Source organism: Primulina huaijiensis, chromosome 1, assembly GCF_012295235.1.
Source record: "Primulina huaijiensis isolate GDHJ02 chromosome 1, ASM1229523v2, whole genome shotgun sequence".
NCBI lineage: Eukaryota > Viridiplantae > Streptophyta > Magnoliopsida > Lamiales > Gesneriaceae > Primulina > Primulina huaijiensis.
In genome coordinates, this window is record NC_133306.1 from 1,443,656 (window position 1) to 1,460,883 (window position 17,228).

The 17,228-nt window shown below is 37.2% G+C and overlaps 1 protein-coding gene across 5 annotated transcripts; it reads left to right on the forward strand.

Moving 5' to 3' along the window:
- The first annotated feature begins 444 nt into the window (after nt 1–444).
- LOC140975084 (lysine-specific demethylase JMJ27-like) lies at nt 445–17,228 on the forward strand. Of its 5 annotated transcripts, none has more exons than XM_073438602.1 (13): nt 446–1,637; nt 1,763–1,878; nt 2,354–2,453; nt 2,544–2,685; nt 3,104–3,167; nt 3,247–4,036; nt 4,434–4,763; nt 4,918–5,643; nt 5,915–5,987; nt 6,079–6,164; nt 15,562–15,681; nt 16,062–16,138; nt 17,028–17,228. In XM_073438602.1, the coding sequence occupies exons 1-12, from the start codon at nt 753–755 to the stop codon at nt 16,131–16,133; spliced, it is 3,504 nt and encodes a 1,167-aa protein (XP_073294703.1). In that variant the 5' UTR covers nt 446–752; the 3' UTR covers nt 16,134–16,138; nt 17,028–17,228. The 5 variants fall into 5 exon arrangements, 4 of the variants coding, with proteins under 4 accessions (XP_073294713.1, XP_073294723.1, XP_073294703.1 ...); XM_073438593.1 differs by having other exon boundaries at nt 17,043–17,228; XR_012174904.1 differs by lacking the exons at nt 16,062–16,138; nt 17,028–17,228 and adding an exon at nt 13,885–13,977 and having other exon boundaries at nt 445–1,637.

Sequence of the window (17,228 nt, forward strand, 5' to 3'; positions counted from 1 at the left end):
AGTCTTTGCTAGAGCAAAAAAGTGAAAACCGCTAGATAAAACGAGGGGGAGGGTTTTTATTTGAGAATCACAAAATTTTGTCGAGAATTCTATAAAACGCTTTTTCGTTGCTAATACAATTAAATCTTCTGATTCGAAAGACTGTTAGCGTCAATATGAGTAAATCGGAAGCGTATGAGCATCTATTCACTCAAATAATCGGTTCTAGATGCCAATGAAAACATTTTTGTTAAAATCGTTGCTCATTAGTGATAGTTCACTTAAACCCGTTGCTGAATTTTGGATGATTTAACAAAATCGTGGCTAAGATCGAAACTTGTTAAAAGCATTTCACATTGGTGGCATGCAACCTGACTCACCAACTTGGATGGACATATTTTCTCCAACTACCCATTTCTTGTTTTGAGGGTAAAAACGGAACCATAATCCACATCATGTCTAGATAGAAAGAAGACACACAGCAAAGCTGGAAGGAGGACGAACCCCGCCCCGAGAAGGTACATTGGCGCGGTTGATTTTAAATGATCCCAGCAAACGGGCGGGATTTTGTTTTTCACCAAATCCACTTAAAATCATCCGCCAGTAATTTTTGACAAGGTGAAAGGTGATTGGGGGAAACCAATACCAACGACGTCGTTCGAGGAGGAGGGTTTTGTACGGATGCGTTTGAACAATAACGAGGCTGGATTTTCTATGTATATCTTTTGTTTCTTGAAAAGAAAGGCTTTCGATTAAGGAGTAAAGAAAGTAAGATGGATTTGAATTTCCCGGCGGAAGAGAATGAGGCTCCGTGTTCGGCGGAGGAGGAAAAGATGGAAACTTTGTATTTAGTGGAGGAAAAAATGGTTGGGGAGACTTTACGGAAAGAGTTGGAAGATGGAAGGGAGGAAAGTCGGTGCTTAATCGAAGAGGAAAATCTCGGCGTGGGAGAAAATTTGGAGGCTTTGCAAAAAGTGGTGGAAAATGGGGGGGAGGAAACGAAAGAAAAGGAAGAAGTGAAACTTGGGGAGAGAGGGGGAATGGAGATTGATGACCTAGTGGACAAGAGAGAGTGTGGGAAGAAGAGGGGTAAGAGACGGAAAGAAGAGAAAATTGGGAATTTTAGTGGAAACGAGGATTGCAAAGCAGATGGGGCTAGTTTTATGAACTATGATGTTTTTAGCCCGAGAGAACCGAGGAAGTCTGGTCTGCTGGCGAAGGAGAAAATAGAGAAAGCAGTTCGGAATGAGAATCTATATGATTCAGAAGTTGAGAGAAAGCAGAGAAAGAACCGGAAGAAAAAGAGGAGTCATGCGGGAAGGAAAATGTGTGTGAAAAGTGAGCCCAGCGACAGTGAGATGGTGAAAGTGGAGAAAGCCGAGGAGAAGCCAAAAAGGGGCCTGAAGAGAAAGAGGAGAGAGAAGAAAAACGAGGAGAACGATGACAGGGATGTGGTAGATGAAAAAATCGAGAAAAAGGGTAGCCATGCCAAAGGTCAGGGGAGAAAGCCATTGGAACAGGGAGAAGAGGAGAAAGGAGAAGAGAAATACAACGAGGGAGCGCAAAATAGTGATAAAGGAGATCATTCTCTTCGATCTAAGAATGTTAAAACCAATGGTGCACTGAAGCGCAAGGGTTTGAAGAAGATTGATGAAAATGTAAATTAATTTATATTCCTCGAATTAAGTTTTTAGCAATTTGTAATCTTTTCGTTTTTTCTGTTTTCTGTCCATCTGGCCAGAGTCCTATGTATCATGTTATGGCTTTCTCTTTCATTTGACAGGGGAATGAGATAGAGTCTAACATGTGTCACCAGTGCCAGAGGAATGATAAAGGGAGGGTTGTACGTTGTACTCGATGTATAACAAAGCGTTACTGCGTTCCTTGCATGACTCGGTGGTGTGTAAAATCTTACTAGTCTAGTTCTTTTCTGCTGGACATGGCCATCATTGCATCTTACCTGTTGTAGCTTCTATTTTTGGATGGACACACATCTATCTGTTCTTAAGTTAATTATTGTGTTGTGAAATATGGAGTAAATTAGAGCTTTTATTAACCTTTCTAGTTGTTCAACTATGTTATTGTCTCATGCATGAGATCTGGACTCAAAGCGTAAAAATGGCATCGTTCAATTGGAAGAGTTGTACTTAAGCTGTTTCAAACTGACCAGCTGCTCTCTTAATCATTGGGCTTATGCTTTGTTTCTTAGCATGCATGTCCACATATACTTAACTTGTTATCGTCCTGTCACACTTTAGCTCTGGGTGTTTGTTGACCCCTTTAACTGCAGCAGATGAAATTATCCAATCCCATGCTTTTCTCCTCCTGTTAATCTTCATACTGTGGACTGACACTTAATCTTTCTTGTTCACAGGTATCCTCGGATGTCGGAAGAGGATTTTGCTAAAGCTTGCCCTGTTTGTTGTAAGAATTGCAATTGCAAGAGTTGCATGCGACTGGTTGGGCCAATTCGGGTAAGCTTTTACACATGCTTTTGTGATTATATTTCCCATGTTTCTTCCAATTTTTTCCGTTTTATATGAATACTGTTTATGTTATTTCAGACATTGAAGAATTTGGAATTGGAATATGATAATGAAGAGAAGATGCTCTATGCTAAATACATTTTGCGAATGCTTCTGCCCTTCTTGATACGATTTCACGCAGAACAAGCATCTGAGAAGGAAATGGAGGCCAAGATACAAGGTATTTTCTTGAACAAATTACTTCAATGTGGATTTATTGGATGGTCCTCTCTCTTCTGGTAAGCATGGAATCATTCATAGTATATTGGGATCATTCATAATATCTCAAAACAAGCCAGTACCTCGTGATTTCATTACAAATCTTGGGATTTTCTATTATTGTGAATGTTGTGAGAACTGCTAAGTTTCTGTACTGTTTGGAATAAGTGTTTCAGAAACAGATTTTGTGATGATTCAATACATGGTTTGTTTTTTTTTCCCCAAAGTCATGACTGCTGGTTAATGTGCTTCTTTCTTTTGCCAATGAAGTGAAATTCTCAATTATAATCTAAAATTTAACTGCCTCAACTATATAAAACAAACTTAATTTCAACTTCAGTTGCTCTAATTATCTGACTCATGATAGTTTGTTTGAGCAGGGTTACCAGCCTCAGAAATCGAACCTCTGAAATCGGATTGTAAGATGAATGAGCGAATTTACTGGTATGTATGGGTGGTACTCTCTTTTTTCCACGAACTTCAAGTTTGCAAAAATGACTTATTTTTCTATGAATATATACAGTGACAACTGCAAAACATCTATTGTTGATTTTCACCGAAGCTGCCCACGATGCTCGTATGACATGTGCCTCACTTGTTGCCGGGAGCTTCGGGATGGATTTCTACGCGGAGGTGATAAAGGAGTAGTCATGCATTATACCAAACAGGAACTTTGTTATATGCATGGTGAATTAGAAACATCTTGTCATGAAGCTAATGAAACGGATCTTCTTGATTTAGATGGTGCTACTTCAGTAAACAATAGGACTTGTGGGGAAGTGACTGATACTATGACCAGGGATGCTATTGAGTTCAAACATGAATGGAAATGTATGGACACAGGTGCCATCCAGTGCCCACCCCATCAGATGGGTGGCTGTGGTGAAGGGATTCTTGAACTGAAGCACATCTTTCCTAATAATCATGTCTCTGAGTTGTTGCTGAAAGTGGAAGAAATAGCCCAAACTCAAAATCTTGAGAACACCCCCCAAAATTTTGAGCAGGAGTGCTCGTGTTTTAATTTTGTTGGTGAAAATACTGACAGGAACAAATTGCGCAAAGCCGCAGCTCGAAAAAACTCAGAGGATAATTTTTTATACAATCCAGTAGCGAAAGACCAGCATACTGATTTGATGCATTTTCAATGGCATTGGTCTAAAGGTGAGCCGGTGATTGTCAGTGATGTGCTCGAAACTACGTGTGGTTTGAGCTGGGAGCCTATGGTTATGTGGCGAGCCTTTCGACAGATTACAAATGTTAAACATAAACAGCTACTTGACGTTACTGCTATTAGTTGCTTGGACTGGTGTGAGGTAGCTTGGTTTTTCCTATTTTTTTATTACTTCAAGCAGCTAAAATCTGAATGTGAACTTTACTCGTTTGTTTGGTTTATCTTTGGGTTATTTGTCGAGTGTGGTTTCTTCTCTGAAACGGGCTCGAGTTATTTTCTACACATTGGATGGTTTATGTGATAGTAGTCAATTTTTAGCTGAAGTTGTTAAACTACTGAATAAAACATTTTTGAAAATGTAGGCTAAAGTCATTTGCTATATAGATTTTTTTAACTTGATCGTTGTGTTCGCTACTAGAACTATATAGGTTCTTCATTTATTGTTTCTCTTATCCAACTTAGCCAACATCTTATGGATATGCATGCTTTTATCTGTTTCGAAGTGTGATGGATAATACATTATTTCATGATATATGCAGGTTGATATAAATGTACACCATTTTTTCAAAGGGTATTCAGAGGGTCTATTTGATTCTAGAGATTGGCCTGAGATTCTTAAGTTGAAAGATTGGCCTCCATCTAACTTGTTTGAGGAGCGGTTACCTCGCCATGGTGCCGAGTTTCTCAGCTGCTTGCCTTTCAAGGAATACACACATCCTCGCAGCGGGTACTTAAATCTCGCTGTTAAACTTCCTAAGGAATGTCTGAAGCCGGATTTAGGACCAAAGACATATATTGCTTATGGATTTGCTCCGGAGTTTGGACGGGGTGATTCTGTCACCAAACTGCACTGTGATATGTCTGACGCTGTATGCTCTATCCTTTGAATTTGTTATTCTGTTGCTATGTTATGATATTAAGTATGGGATATGCATGAGCTCCTTTTGGTTCATACGCCAAGCCTTTACTGTAAAATTGTATAGTCTACACATGTTTGAGTTTTATAAATTTTGTCTTTCTTAGGTGAACGTGCTGACCCATTGCGAATCAGTCACCATTAAACCCAAGAATCTCAAGGCAATAAGAAAACTGCGAAAGAAGCATGCTGCCCAGGATAAAAGAGAATTGTATGGAGAGAGTTGGACATTAAATGCAACGTTTGATAAACAGCAACCCAGTGACAGTGAACCATCCAGGCTGAGTGAAAAGGCATCATCACAGGTCTTTGAGGGTTCTAATTCAAGGAATAAAGCTATTAAATCGGCAGCTTCTAATCTTGCAAAAAGAAACACTAAGAATGAAAAACTAGATGAGAAGGTCTGCATTGAAATTCATATGGAAGAACAGAGAGACAGTAATGTAGAGGACCTGATATGTCTCAATGTAGGAAAGAATGGAGCTGATACCTCAGATAAGCAAGACCATATCACTGAGGCTTGCTCTATCAATGAATCTGATGGAAAATGTTGCATAGCAGAGGAAATGATGAAAAATAACAATGCTGAGGTATTTGATGGTGATCAGCATGAGCTGTTAGAATCTTCTGAAAGTGTTGAAAATGACCAGACGAAAGAATGTAGAAAAGATGATAATGGTGCTTCAGTTTCAGGAAATGTATTAGAATGTTTCGGAGACAACGAGGGTGCTCTCTGGGATATTTTTAGGAGGCAGGATGTACCGAAATTGGAGGAATATGTGAAGAGGCATTACAAGGAGTTCAGGCACATCTATTGCAATCCTTTGCCTCAGGTAATGATTGATTTGGAAATTGGAATTGGTCTGAGGCGTCAGGAAACCTGTATTTTTAATCCAATGTTGTAAAGCCAAAGTGGAAGGACCATAATTCACAAGTCTTTACAACCATATAATTTAGAAGCCACTAAGAAGGTCCAGTGATCTAATTTGATTTGCTTTGTCTGCTACATTTTCTGAAATTTGTAACTACTGTTGTTTCTCTGGGTATCAGAAATTTATTCCCTCAAACCTTTTTGTATCTGCAATAATTAATCTCACCTTATAGGTTGTCCATCCCATTCATGATCAAACTGTTTACTTGACAAAGGAGCATAAAAGAAGACTTAAGGAGGAATATGGTTAGTTTTCCCTGTTTAATGCGTCCACTGTTTATGACCAGTAAAAAAGTACTTTTTTGTGTTAATCTTGCTAAAAGCTATGCTTACTTAGGAATCGAACCATGGACATTTGTTCAAAAACTAGGCGATGCAGTTTTTATACCTGCTGGCTGCCCACATCAAGTCAGGAATTTAAAGGTAAATTTGTTTGCAAACTATTATAACCATCAACTGGATTGAGGTGCTCCACATAGATGAAGATCCAACTAAAAATCTGATTCAAGATGTTTCCTGTTTTAGGGTGTCAGATTCTGTAGATAATATATTATTAGAATTAATTTTTATTATAGTAGATAAATCATGCAGATTATGTTAGTTATATTGTGAATATTCTATTCCATTTTTGTAGAGATCTTATTACTAGATTTAGAAGATTATGCTCTTATTTATATGTACCATTGTAATCAGTTGAAGAATATAATAAATTCTGTTCTTTCTACCCTTTGTTTTGGTATCAGAGCAAAGTTCATCCATCTCTAGCAAAATGTCCGATAGTACTGTAATCAGCCCTAGATCTGATGCTGCCACTGTCGAACATACTGCAGCAACAGGGGAATTACAAAATCTTCATTCTGCTCATAGATTGAATGGAAAAAATTACTTGAAATGGTCCCAACTTGTCAAGATCTTTCTGAAAGGTCGAGGACGGCTGGATCATTTAACAGGTACTGGACCTTCGGAGAAAGATCCCAAATTTGCATCTTGGGATGAACAAGATTCCATGGTAATGTCATGGTTATGGAATTCGATGCTGCCAGAGATTAGCGATACATGCATGTTCCTTGGATCAACCAAAGAAATTTTGGAGGCCATGCGACATACATGCTCTAGGGCTAATGACGCAGCCCAGATTTACGAAGTTAAGTCAAAGATCGCAACAACAAAGCAAGGAAATCAGACCACAACAAATGTTAATACCAGTGCATTAAGATGACTTGTGCAGCAGATGCTACAGTCTTAAAGCAGTTTATTGAAATGGAAAGAACCTATGAATTTCTGGTTGGCCTCAACATTTAGTTTGATGCAGTTAGAGTGCAAATTTTAGGGAAGACAGATCTGTTTTCCTTAAATGAAACAATCTCTACCATTCGTGCAGAAGAAGGCCGTAGAAGGGTGATGCTTGAGACACGCGGAGAAGAAGGATCTGCACTTGTTGCTAAAACGGCTGGGATAAAAGAATCCAAGTTCAACAATCAACACAAAAAATCAAGATTCAACCGTCGTGAATCTCTATATTGCACTTACTGCAGAAAGAATGGTCACACCAAAGATCAGTGTTGGAAGCTACATGGTAGGCCTGATCGAAACATTGATGAAGGAGGCAGGGCCCATATGGTAAGTGCACCATCGAACAATGAAAGAAGCGAACAAAACCTTGGTGCATGATTAAGTGAGCAGGAGATCAAGGCGTTGAAAAATTTCTTAGTGTCACTTGAGAAACCCTCATCTTCAGGTACTAGCTCCTTGGATTTTTCAGGTATCATTCCTACTTCTTGCTCTGTTAATATCTCTGAAAAGATTTCTCCAAAGTTATGGATAATCGATTCCGGAGCCACTGATCACATGACCTATAATTCCAAATCATTCTCTACCTACACACCATGCTCTAGCCACAAGAAAATCACCTTAGCTGGTGGATCTTTCACTACCATTGCTAGTCAAGGTGATATCTATATAAGCCCATCCTTTGTTCTTAAAAATTTCCTCTATGTTCCAAAATTGTTTGCAAACCTAATCACCATTAAGAAACTAACCATGGATTCCAATTGTTGTGTGATCTTCTTCTCTTCCCATTGTGAGTTTCAGGAACTGAAAATGAAGAGGATGATTGGACGTGCTAATGAGAGGAATGTTCTTTTTTATCTAAAAAGTCAAAATGGAGGAACTAGGATGGAGAGACCCACATCATTTTTTTCCGAGTTTGTTTTGTCAACTAAGAATAAAATTTGGCTTTTTCATCGTCGTTTAGGCCATCTTTCCTTTATGGTCCTTAAGTTAATGTTTCTTTTATGGTTTAAGAAAATAAATTAGAGTCCTTTCATTGTAATGACTGTGAATTTGCGAAACACAAACGTGTTTCATTTCCAGCAAACAATAAAAGAACTGGTGTTCCATTCTCTTTGATCCATAGCGATATATGAGGTCCCTCTAGTGTTCAAAATATTTCTGGTTCCTAGTGGTTTGTGTCTTTTATCGATGATTGCACTCGCGTGACATGGATTTACTTTTTGAAAAATAAATCCGAAGTTAGCACTATTTTTCCAAAATTCTATAACATGATTAAGACGCAATTTGATGTGAGAATTAAAAGATTTAGGTCAGACAATGCCAAAGATTACTTCGATTTGTCTCTTTCCTCTTTCTTTCAAAAGGAAGGAATTTTGCATGAATCCTTTTGTGTCAGTACACCACAACAAAAAGGCGTGGCTGAACGAAAGAACGGCCACCTCCTAAATATCACAAGAGCGTTATTGTTTCACAAAAATGTTCCTAAACATTATTGGGGAGAAGCTCTCCTTACCGCTGCACACCTTATTAATAGACTTCCCACTTGTATTCTTGATTTTAAAACCCCAATAGAAATTCTCACAAAATTTTTTCCTAATTTTATTGCGTCCAATAATCTTGTTCCTAGAATTTTTGGAAGTGTCGTCTTCGTTCACATACATTCCCAAAATAGAGGAAAACTCGACCCTCGAGCTCTTTGATGTATGTTTATCGGGTATTCCTCTACTCAAAAAAGATATAAGTGCTTTCATCCTTTCACTTGAAAAACCTTTGTTTCTGCTGATGTCACCTTTGTCGAAAATGAGTCTTATTTTCCCTCAAAATCTCCAGAAAACAAAACTGATAGGGATGGAGGGGATATAAGCCTTTCACTTGATCTTCCCTTCGAGTGTAGCACACTGCCACTACTACACAACTCACCATCTATACTTCTTGATCAAACAGACAAATCAGCCCCACAAAGTGATCTGATCGTGGATAAGGAAAAAGAAACCCCAACACAGCCACTCAAAACTTATTCCAGAAAATAAATTCTAGCCTCTACAGTAGCACCACTACCTCTGAATGTCGCACAAGTTCCTGAAATTTCCACGCTATCAGCTGGAAAAGGTCAAGCCATAGCCGAGAGTGAAATACTCGTTGAACCCAAAATCTTAACAGATTCTAAGACCTTAGATGATGTTGACCAGGACATGAACTTGCCAAGCGCATTAAGAAAAGGAATTAGAACCTGTACTAAACATCCCTTACATAATTTTATGACCTATCAGAACCTGTCCCACAACCCTAAAGCCTTGTTGACCAATCTTCACAATATATCCATTCCAAGAAATCTATCAGAGGCATTAAGAGACAAGAAGTGGGAAGATGCCATGAAAATAGAAATGGAAGCTCTTGAAAGCAACAAAACGTGGGAATTTGTTAGATTGCGACATGATGTTAAACCGGTTGGTTGTCGATGGGTATTCACTATCAAATATAAATCAGATGTGACAGTTGAACGTTATAAGGCGAGGCTAGTTGCAAAAGGATACACCCAAACATATGGACTTGACTATTGGGAAACCTTTGCACCTGTTGCAAAGATGAACACAGTTCGGATCCTTCTGTCATTAGCGACAAATTTTGGATGGAATATGTTCCAATTTGATGTTAAGAATGCATTTCTTCATGGGTGATCTAAAAAAGGGATGTTGTGTAGGATGAAACAAGCACTTTATGGTCTCAAACAATCACCACGTGCTTGGTTTGGAAGACTCAGTAAAGCAATGACTAGCTTGGGATACAGACAAAGCCAAGGGGATCATTCTTTGTTTTTGAAGCACTCGGCTTCAGGGGGAGTGACTATCATGCTGGTGTATGTTGATGATATGATAGTATCCGGGAATGATATAGCAGGAAGACATGACCTGAAGCAGCGCCTACTCAAAGAGTTTGATATCAAAGAACTTGAGAAGTTAAAATACTTTCTAGGAATTGAAGTGGCTCACTCACGTCATGGGATATCATTTCCCAACAAAAATATGTGCTGGATTTGTTGAAAGACTCAGGAAAGATGGGATGCAAGCCGGCGGACACCCCTATTGAAGTCAATCACGGACTATGTGATGCACCAAATGACCCAGTGGTAGATAGAGGTTCTTATCAGAGGCTGGTTGGGAGGTTACTGTATTTAACTCACTCTAGACCAGACATTTCGTATGCCGTAAGTGTAGTTAGCAGATATATGCAAAATCCGAAGGAAAAACACCTCAAGGCAGTCCATAGGATTTTACATTATCTTAAAGGCAGTCCAGGAAAAGGCTTATTATTCACAAAAAGGGATGCTTATGACTCTTGAAGCCTATACAGACGCCGACTATGCGGGCTCCTTGGATGATCAAAGGTCCACTTCCGGCTATTGCACATTCTTGGGGGGAAATCTAGTAACGTGGAGAAGTATAAAGCAAAATGTGGTTGCAAGATCAAGCGCAGAATCAGAATTTTGAGTTATGGCTTTGGGAATATGTGAATTGCTATGGTTGCAGATAATTCTTGATGACTTGAGAATTAAGTGGAAGACACCCATGAAGTTATATTGTGACAATAAATCAGCGATAAGTATAGCTCACAATTTGATGCAACATGACCGTAAGAAACACGTTGAAGTCGATAGACACTTCATCAAAAAGAAATTGGAAAGTGGATTAATATGCACTCCATTTGTCTATTCTAAGGATCAGTTGGCAGATATATTCACAAAGGCGTTATCCAGTAGTTTGTTCACAAATATTGTTAGCAAGCTTGGAATGAGCGATATTCTTTCACCAGCTTGAGGGGGAGTGTCAGATTCTGAAGATAATATATTATTAGAATTAATCTTTTATTATAGTAAATAAATCATGCAGATTATGTTAGTTATATTGTGAATATTCTATTCCATTTTTGTAGAGATCTTATTACTAGATTTAGAAGATTATGCTCTTATTTATATGTACCATTGTAATCAGTTGAAGAATATAATATATTCTATTCTTTCTACTCTTTGTTTTAGGGTATTGTACATCTAGTTGAGTCTTATGAAATGACCATAGAATCACATTTTCTGTTTATACAAATTGGTGGGTGATTGGATCTTGAATCTATGTGATCAGTGATGTTACAAAGTTAGTTACTATGCTTTGGTGGTGTGGGACCAGGTTTTAGGCAGGTTTATATTGATCTTGAACCTGGTCCAATTCACATGGGAAAATGTGAACACAATAGTTGAAATATGCTCTTGTTGAATGTTTGAAAAAATTGATGTTTTTGAGCCATAAATCGTGCTGTTTATGATTCACTTGTTCAATTGCAATCAAATGTTTAGAAGGAGAAATATATAATTGTTGGATTTATAGGAAATAGTTACGACGCTGAACCATTAATATTAAAAAAATGTGGCGAAAATCTGTCTTCTTTTGAAGCCACAGATGAGGAGTCTCAGGAGTACCAAATCAGTTTTGAAACTACAACATTCTTGAAGCAAAATATGACAACCTTGATTCCAATTTTTGTTTTAGAGTCCATTGGACTGTTAGTCGGTTTACAACCCATGATTCCAGTTTATTTGAGTAGATCGGGCACAAATTTTCTCGAAGTGATAGAGATGCCTTTCCTTGTTCGAGCCACTTCCATCCCTAGAAAAACATGAGATTTCCTATGTCTTTTATCTCAGATTCCTTCATGAGGAATTTCATGAGTTTTTCCATTTCTCAAAACAATATCGTCAACATACACTATTATGACAAATAGGAGTGATCAATATCTCTTCCTAACTTTTAGAAAATCTGTCAAACTAGGCACATGGATAATGCATTAATCAATGTAAGGACTTCTTATGTTTGTAGACTTTGTTGGTTGTAACAGGCGATTTAATATGAGGAAGAATTACCAAATACATTTCTTTTCAGAGGTATCTATTAGGAAATGCATTTTTCACATCTAATTAATAAATAGGCCAAGCCTAAGGCTAAGATGTCAAAGAAAGAACTTGGATAGTGTTGAACTTTGCGGAGCAAAGTCAATCCTCTAAAGCTTGGGTGAACCCTTTAGCAACGAGGTGGGTATTGAATCTTTTCCGATGTCCATCTGCTTTGTGTTTCATTTTAGATATCCACTTAAATCCAGCAATTCATTTTCCTTGCGCTTGTTCGGTGAGCTCCCACGCCTTATATTTCTCTAAGGCGTTGTGTTCTTCGAGAATTGTTTTCTCCCGTTCAGGTACTTGTATAGATTTGTGGACGGAGTTGGGAACATTTATCTGATCAAGATTGCTGATAAAGGCTGTATACCTTCGTGAGAGTTTGGGTGTTTGGTACAAGATTTTGTGCGTTCTCATAGCAATTGACAAATTCAATCATCAAGAGGTAATTCGGTGATAGGGATTTCTTAGATGTTAACTTGAAACACATGATGTCTTGTGTTCGGGTTGGATATGTACCGGCTTAAGACATGCTCGGTTATCTGTTTCCTCTCTATTTCTTCTCCTGGAATAGACATGAAGATCACTGTTTTGGATAGAAGGATTTTCGGAACTTGATGACAGGGACTTGATGATTCAATTGAATTATTGGGAGCATTTCTTTTGAGGTTCAAACTCAAGAATCTGTGGGATATGATTTTGTCCAGAATATGATGGAGAAACTATAAGTTTAGATGCAGCAGGTGATTGAGTGAGCATGCTATTCCAAAGCTTGTATTCATTGAGTACATTCTCCCCGTGAATGGCAGGTTGGGATAGTACATGCATTGTTCATGAAAAGTGATGTATTGTATTATAGAACTGTCTTGTGATAAAAGAATAACATTTATGCCATTTCTGGTCTGGTGAGTACCCTAATACTGTGCCTTTGATCGCTTTGGGATCAAGTTTACCTCACTTTTATGCATGGATATAGGCTCGACATTCAAATGTTTTCAAGGAAATATTAGACACAATTTTGAAATGTGGGTATTAATCAAGAAAATGGGTATTTTGAAATTAGGTCTTGAGATGGCATCCTATTGATAAGATAGGTTGCGTTAAGAATAGAGCCCCCAGAAAATGTTTAGGGGCATGAGTTATGAACACTAGAGATCTAACTACCTCGACACAATGCCTATTTTTTTCTTGGCCACCTCATTTTGTTGAGGTGTGTCAACATAAGAGCTTAGGCGAATAATCCCATGACTGATGGATTATGGATAATCACTAAGGATTGAAGTATAGTATTTCCTAGCATTTTGATTAGTGATTTACCTTGATTGTAGTGATAGATTGTAGGGATTTGATTAGTCTACTTTCTTAGCGTAAGACTAAAAGTCTATATATATGTATGTGTATATGACTAGTGAATAAGATATACTGAAATGTATTCTTCCATCATATTTTGTTACATGGTATCAGAGAGCACAAACAAATAGTGGGACGAGTGCGGAAATTTGAGTCACTTATTTTAGTGACATTTTTTTCTCGCCGCCGGTATAGGAAGAAATGTCGTTTGCCGATCTGCCGTCTCCTAGATTCTGGTTCAGTGCTACGTCGTCGGCGCGTGTGTCGCCGGAAATCTCTCCGGCTTTCACTATTATTCGTCGACAGATCCATTTTCAAGTAATGATTTACTAATTGTTCTTCGCAAAGTTACATGTCAATGTACCCATCCACTGTCTTCTTTTGTGTTTTATTATCGCTTATCATCATCTTCATTTTCCTTTATTACATCTCTCGATTCTATATTTATTCCGAAGACTTTTAATGAAGCTCTATCTCATCCTTGATGCCGTAATGATATGATCGAAGAGATGAATGCTTTGGGTAACAATGGTACTTGAACTATGATCAAATTGCCTGCAGGAAATAAGATAATCAGATGCAAATGGGTGTTTACAGTTAAGGTCAATCCTAATGGGTCTATTGCTCGATTGAAAGCCTGTTTTGTTGCTAAAGGTTGTGTCCAAACTTATGGTGTGAATTATTCTGATTTGTTGTCTCATGTTGCTAAACTTACTTCAATCATGCTATTTAATTCCATGGCAGGCACTCATAATTGGCCCTTACATCAGTTAGACATAAAAAATGCTTTTTTCATGATGACCTTAAGGACGTCTATTTGTAGCAACCATTCAGTTTTGTTGCTCAAGGAGAGTATGGGAAAGTGTCGTCTTTGAAAATCCTTATATGGTTTGAAACAAAGCCCTCAGGCTTGGTTTGGCAAATTCAGTGAGCCAATTGAGCAGTTTGGAATGAATAAAAGTAGGTCTGATCATTATGTGTTTTACAAACAATCTGTAGTGGGCATGTTTTTTTTTTGGTTGTATATCGAAATGATATGGCAGATATTTAATCTCTTAAATTCTTTTTTTCAGTCCATTTCATACAAGAGATTTAGGGATTTTAAAATACTTTTTGGGTGTTGAGGTCACAAGAAGTAAGAAAGTAATCTTCTTATGTCAAAGGAAATATGTGCTGGACTCATTGTCTGCGACAGGAAAATAGGAGGCTAAACCGTGTAGCATTCCAATGATTTCTAGTCTGCAGCTCACAAAAGAAGGTGAATAATTGGAGAATACCGAGAGATATAGAAGATTGATTGGAAAATTAAATTATCTCATTGTGACTCGTCTAGATATCGCATATTTAGTTAGTATTGTGAGTCAATATATGGTTTCTCCAACAGTTAAATCATTGGGCAGCTGTCGAGCAAATTTTGTGCTATTTGAAACGAGCACCTGGATAAGGTATCTTGTATAGCAATCATGATCATACTAAGGTGAGTGTTTTTCAGATTCCGGCCGGGGAGGATCAAAAGATGATTGAAAATCTACATTTTGTTATTGTGTCTTTGTGGGGGAAATCTAGTTTCATGAAAAATTAAGAAGCAAAATGTGGTCTCACGATTGAGTACAAAATTAGAATATAGAGCTATGACAAAATCTTTGTCTGAGTTAATGTGGACATATAAGCTTCTGACTGAAGTAGGTCTTAAAACCTCAATACCAACCAAATTGTGGTGTGATAACCTAGCAGCTCTACATATCGCTTCCCATCCCGTATTTCATGAGCGAACGAAGCATATTGAAATCGATTGTCATTTCGTCTGTGAAAAGATTCAGCTAGGTTTGATCAATTAATGATATGTGAAGACATGAAAAGAGCAAGGACATATCTTTCCAAAAGTTTTAAATGGAGTTCGGGTTGATTATCTTCTTAACAAGTTGGGCGTGATCAATATCTATGCACCAGCTTGAGGGGGATTATTATAAATTGTATACAGAAATACGAAATATATAGATATGATTTAACTTGATTGGAGGGATTGATTTTATTTAATTATTTACCTTGATTGTAGGGATTTGATTAATCTACTTTTTTAACATAGGACTTAAAGTCTGTATGTATATGTTTACATGACTAATGAATAAGACATACTTAAATATATTTTCTTCATATTTTGTTACATATCTCATAAGCCAAGCTTTGCGTGCTTTTGGTTTTACAACTTCGACTAAAGTATTGTATTTTGTGTGCCAGTCATGCATAAAGGTTGCCCTTGACTTCGTCTCACCTGAAAACGTTGAAGAGTGTATTCGATTGACTGAGGAATTCCGCATTCTTCCCCAAAATCACAGGGCCAAGGAAGACAAGTTGGAGGTATGTTTTCTTACTCTAGACACACCTGTTTCTTTATCTGGAAGATGGAATGTTTTAGCACTAGGAATTGTTTAGATTGCAGTTCTTTATGTTACTACTCCCATGTCTATTGCTCATGGTTAATTCTATTAGGAACTCAGAGAAGGACAAATTATATCGGATTATAAATATGAATTATAGCCACCTAATATTGAAAATGAGTTGAATTTAGAGTTTTCATTTACAAGTAGTTTTTTTATGATTATGATCTACAGACATATACCGTTATCTGAATGCCATATCCAAGTACATTAAAATATTCAAGATATTTTTTTTTTATTTCTGAGATTGTTTTAATATCAACCTATTAAAAAAACTTTAAATTTGATCTGTGGTAAAAGGTGAAGAAAATGGCGCTTCATGCAATTCGACAAGCTGTAAAAGATCTGGGCGGGAGTTTGAGATCAAACTAGAATTGGTATGCCTTTTTTCCATTATTGTCAAAATCATGCAACATCTGTTCCAAATATATTGTTATTTCTTTTACTCTCTATCTTCCTTTAATCCAATGTAACATGGGTGGTATTTGATCTGATTTGTTTGTGAGATTTTGGTAAAATCAATCATGTATCTTGACCGTCTTCAATCTTTCATCTCAATCTTATTGATGCGCATGACATGTAGTATGCTATAGAGGCATTTGTTAAGCAAGGTAATATAACCAAATAAAAAAATGTTGAATCTATTACCAAACCTTGGCAACTTATTATAGATGGACACATAATCCTTACTATACATCCTGACTAAATGGGTATCAGAGTTGGCTGACACAGGTTGTGATTTATATTGCTACCAGGTTCAATTCTTTGAGCTAGTATCTTTTAGGTTCTTAACTAGCCGGTTGTGATACATGTTGATAGTTAATGTTGAGAAGTCATTATTTTTGGCTTTGTTTCCCACATTGTCCGGGAGGAGTATTTTATATAAGCGTTTTTGGAGATTATATTGAAGAACGTGATGCATGTCTTCATTTAGTGTTTTTAAATATGTTTACAGTTTTAATGTAGATATGGTATAAGAATGTATTGAGTGAGTGATACCCTGCCTTAATTTTTTTAAGACTTTTAATGGGGTAGAATATTTTTGAAATTTAGATTTAGATGGTTTATTAAATTTAATATATATAATAATAAGTTAACTTGCGTATATTTATGAAAAGTTAAATTAAAAGATGATTATATTAAGAGGATTTGGAGGAGAAAAAAATCAATATAATGTTTGGTTTTGTTGTCCGGAACGGGAAAGGGTCCTTGGGTTATGAATCTAAACGTCGGGATTTAATTAACTGGCATTTGTTATGTACTCAGCTGTTTCTTCTGCAGGTCTCAGGATGTGCATGTACTGAAGTTTTGGCAGAGGGTTCGTTTTGTTTAGACACGATTTGGTTAATGGAGCCGATGCACTTATTTACCTTATTGATGATTTTTTGTTTTGTTTTGAACCTAGTGGTTTTTTTTTTTTTTTTTTTTTTTTTTTTTTTTTTTTTTTTNGTAACAAGCGAGTTGAAT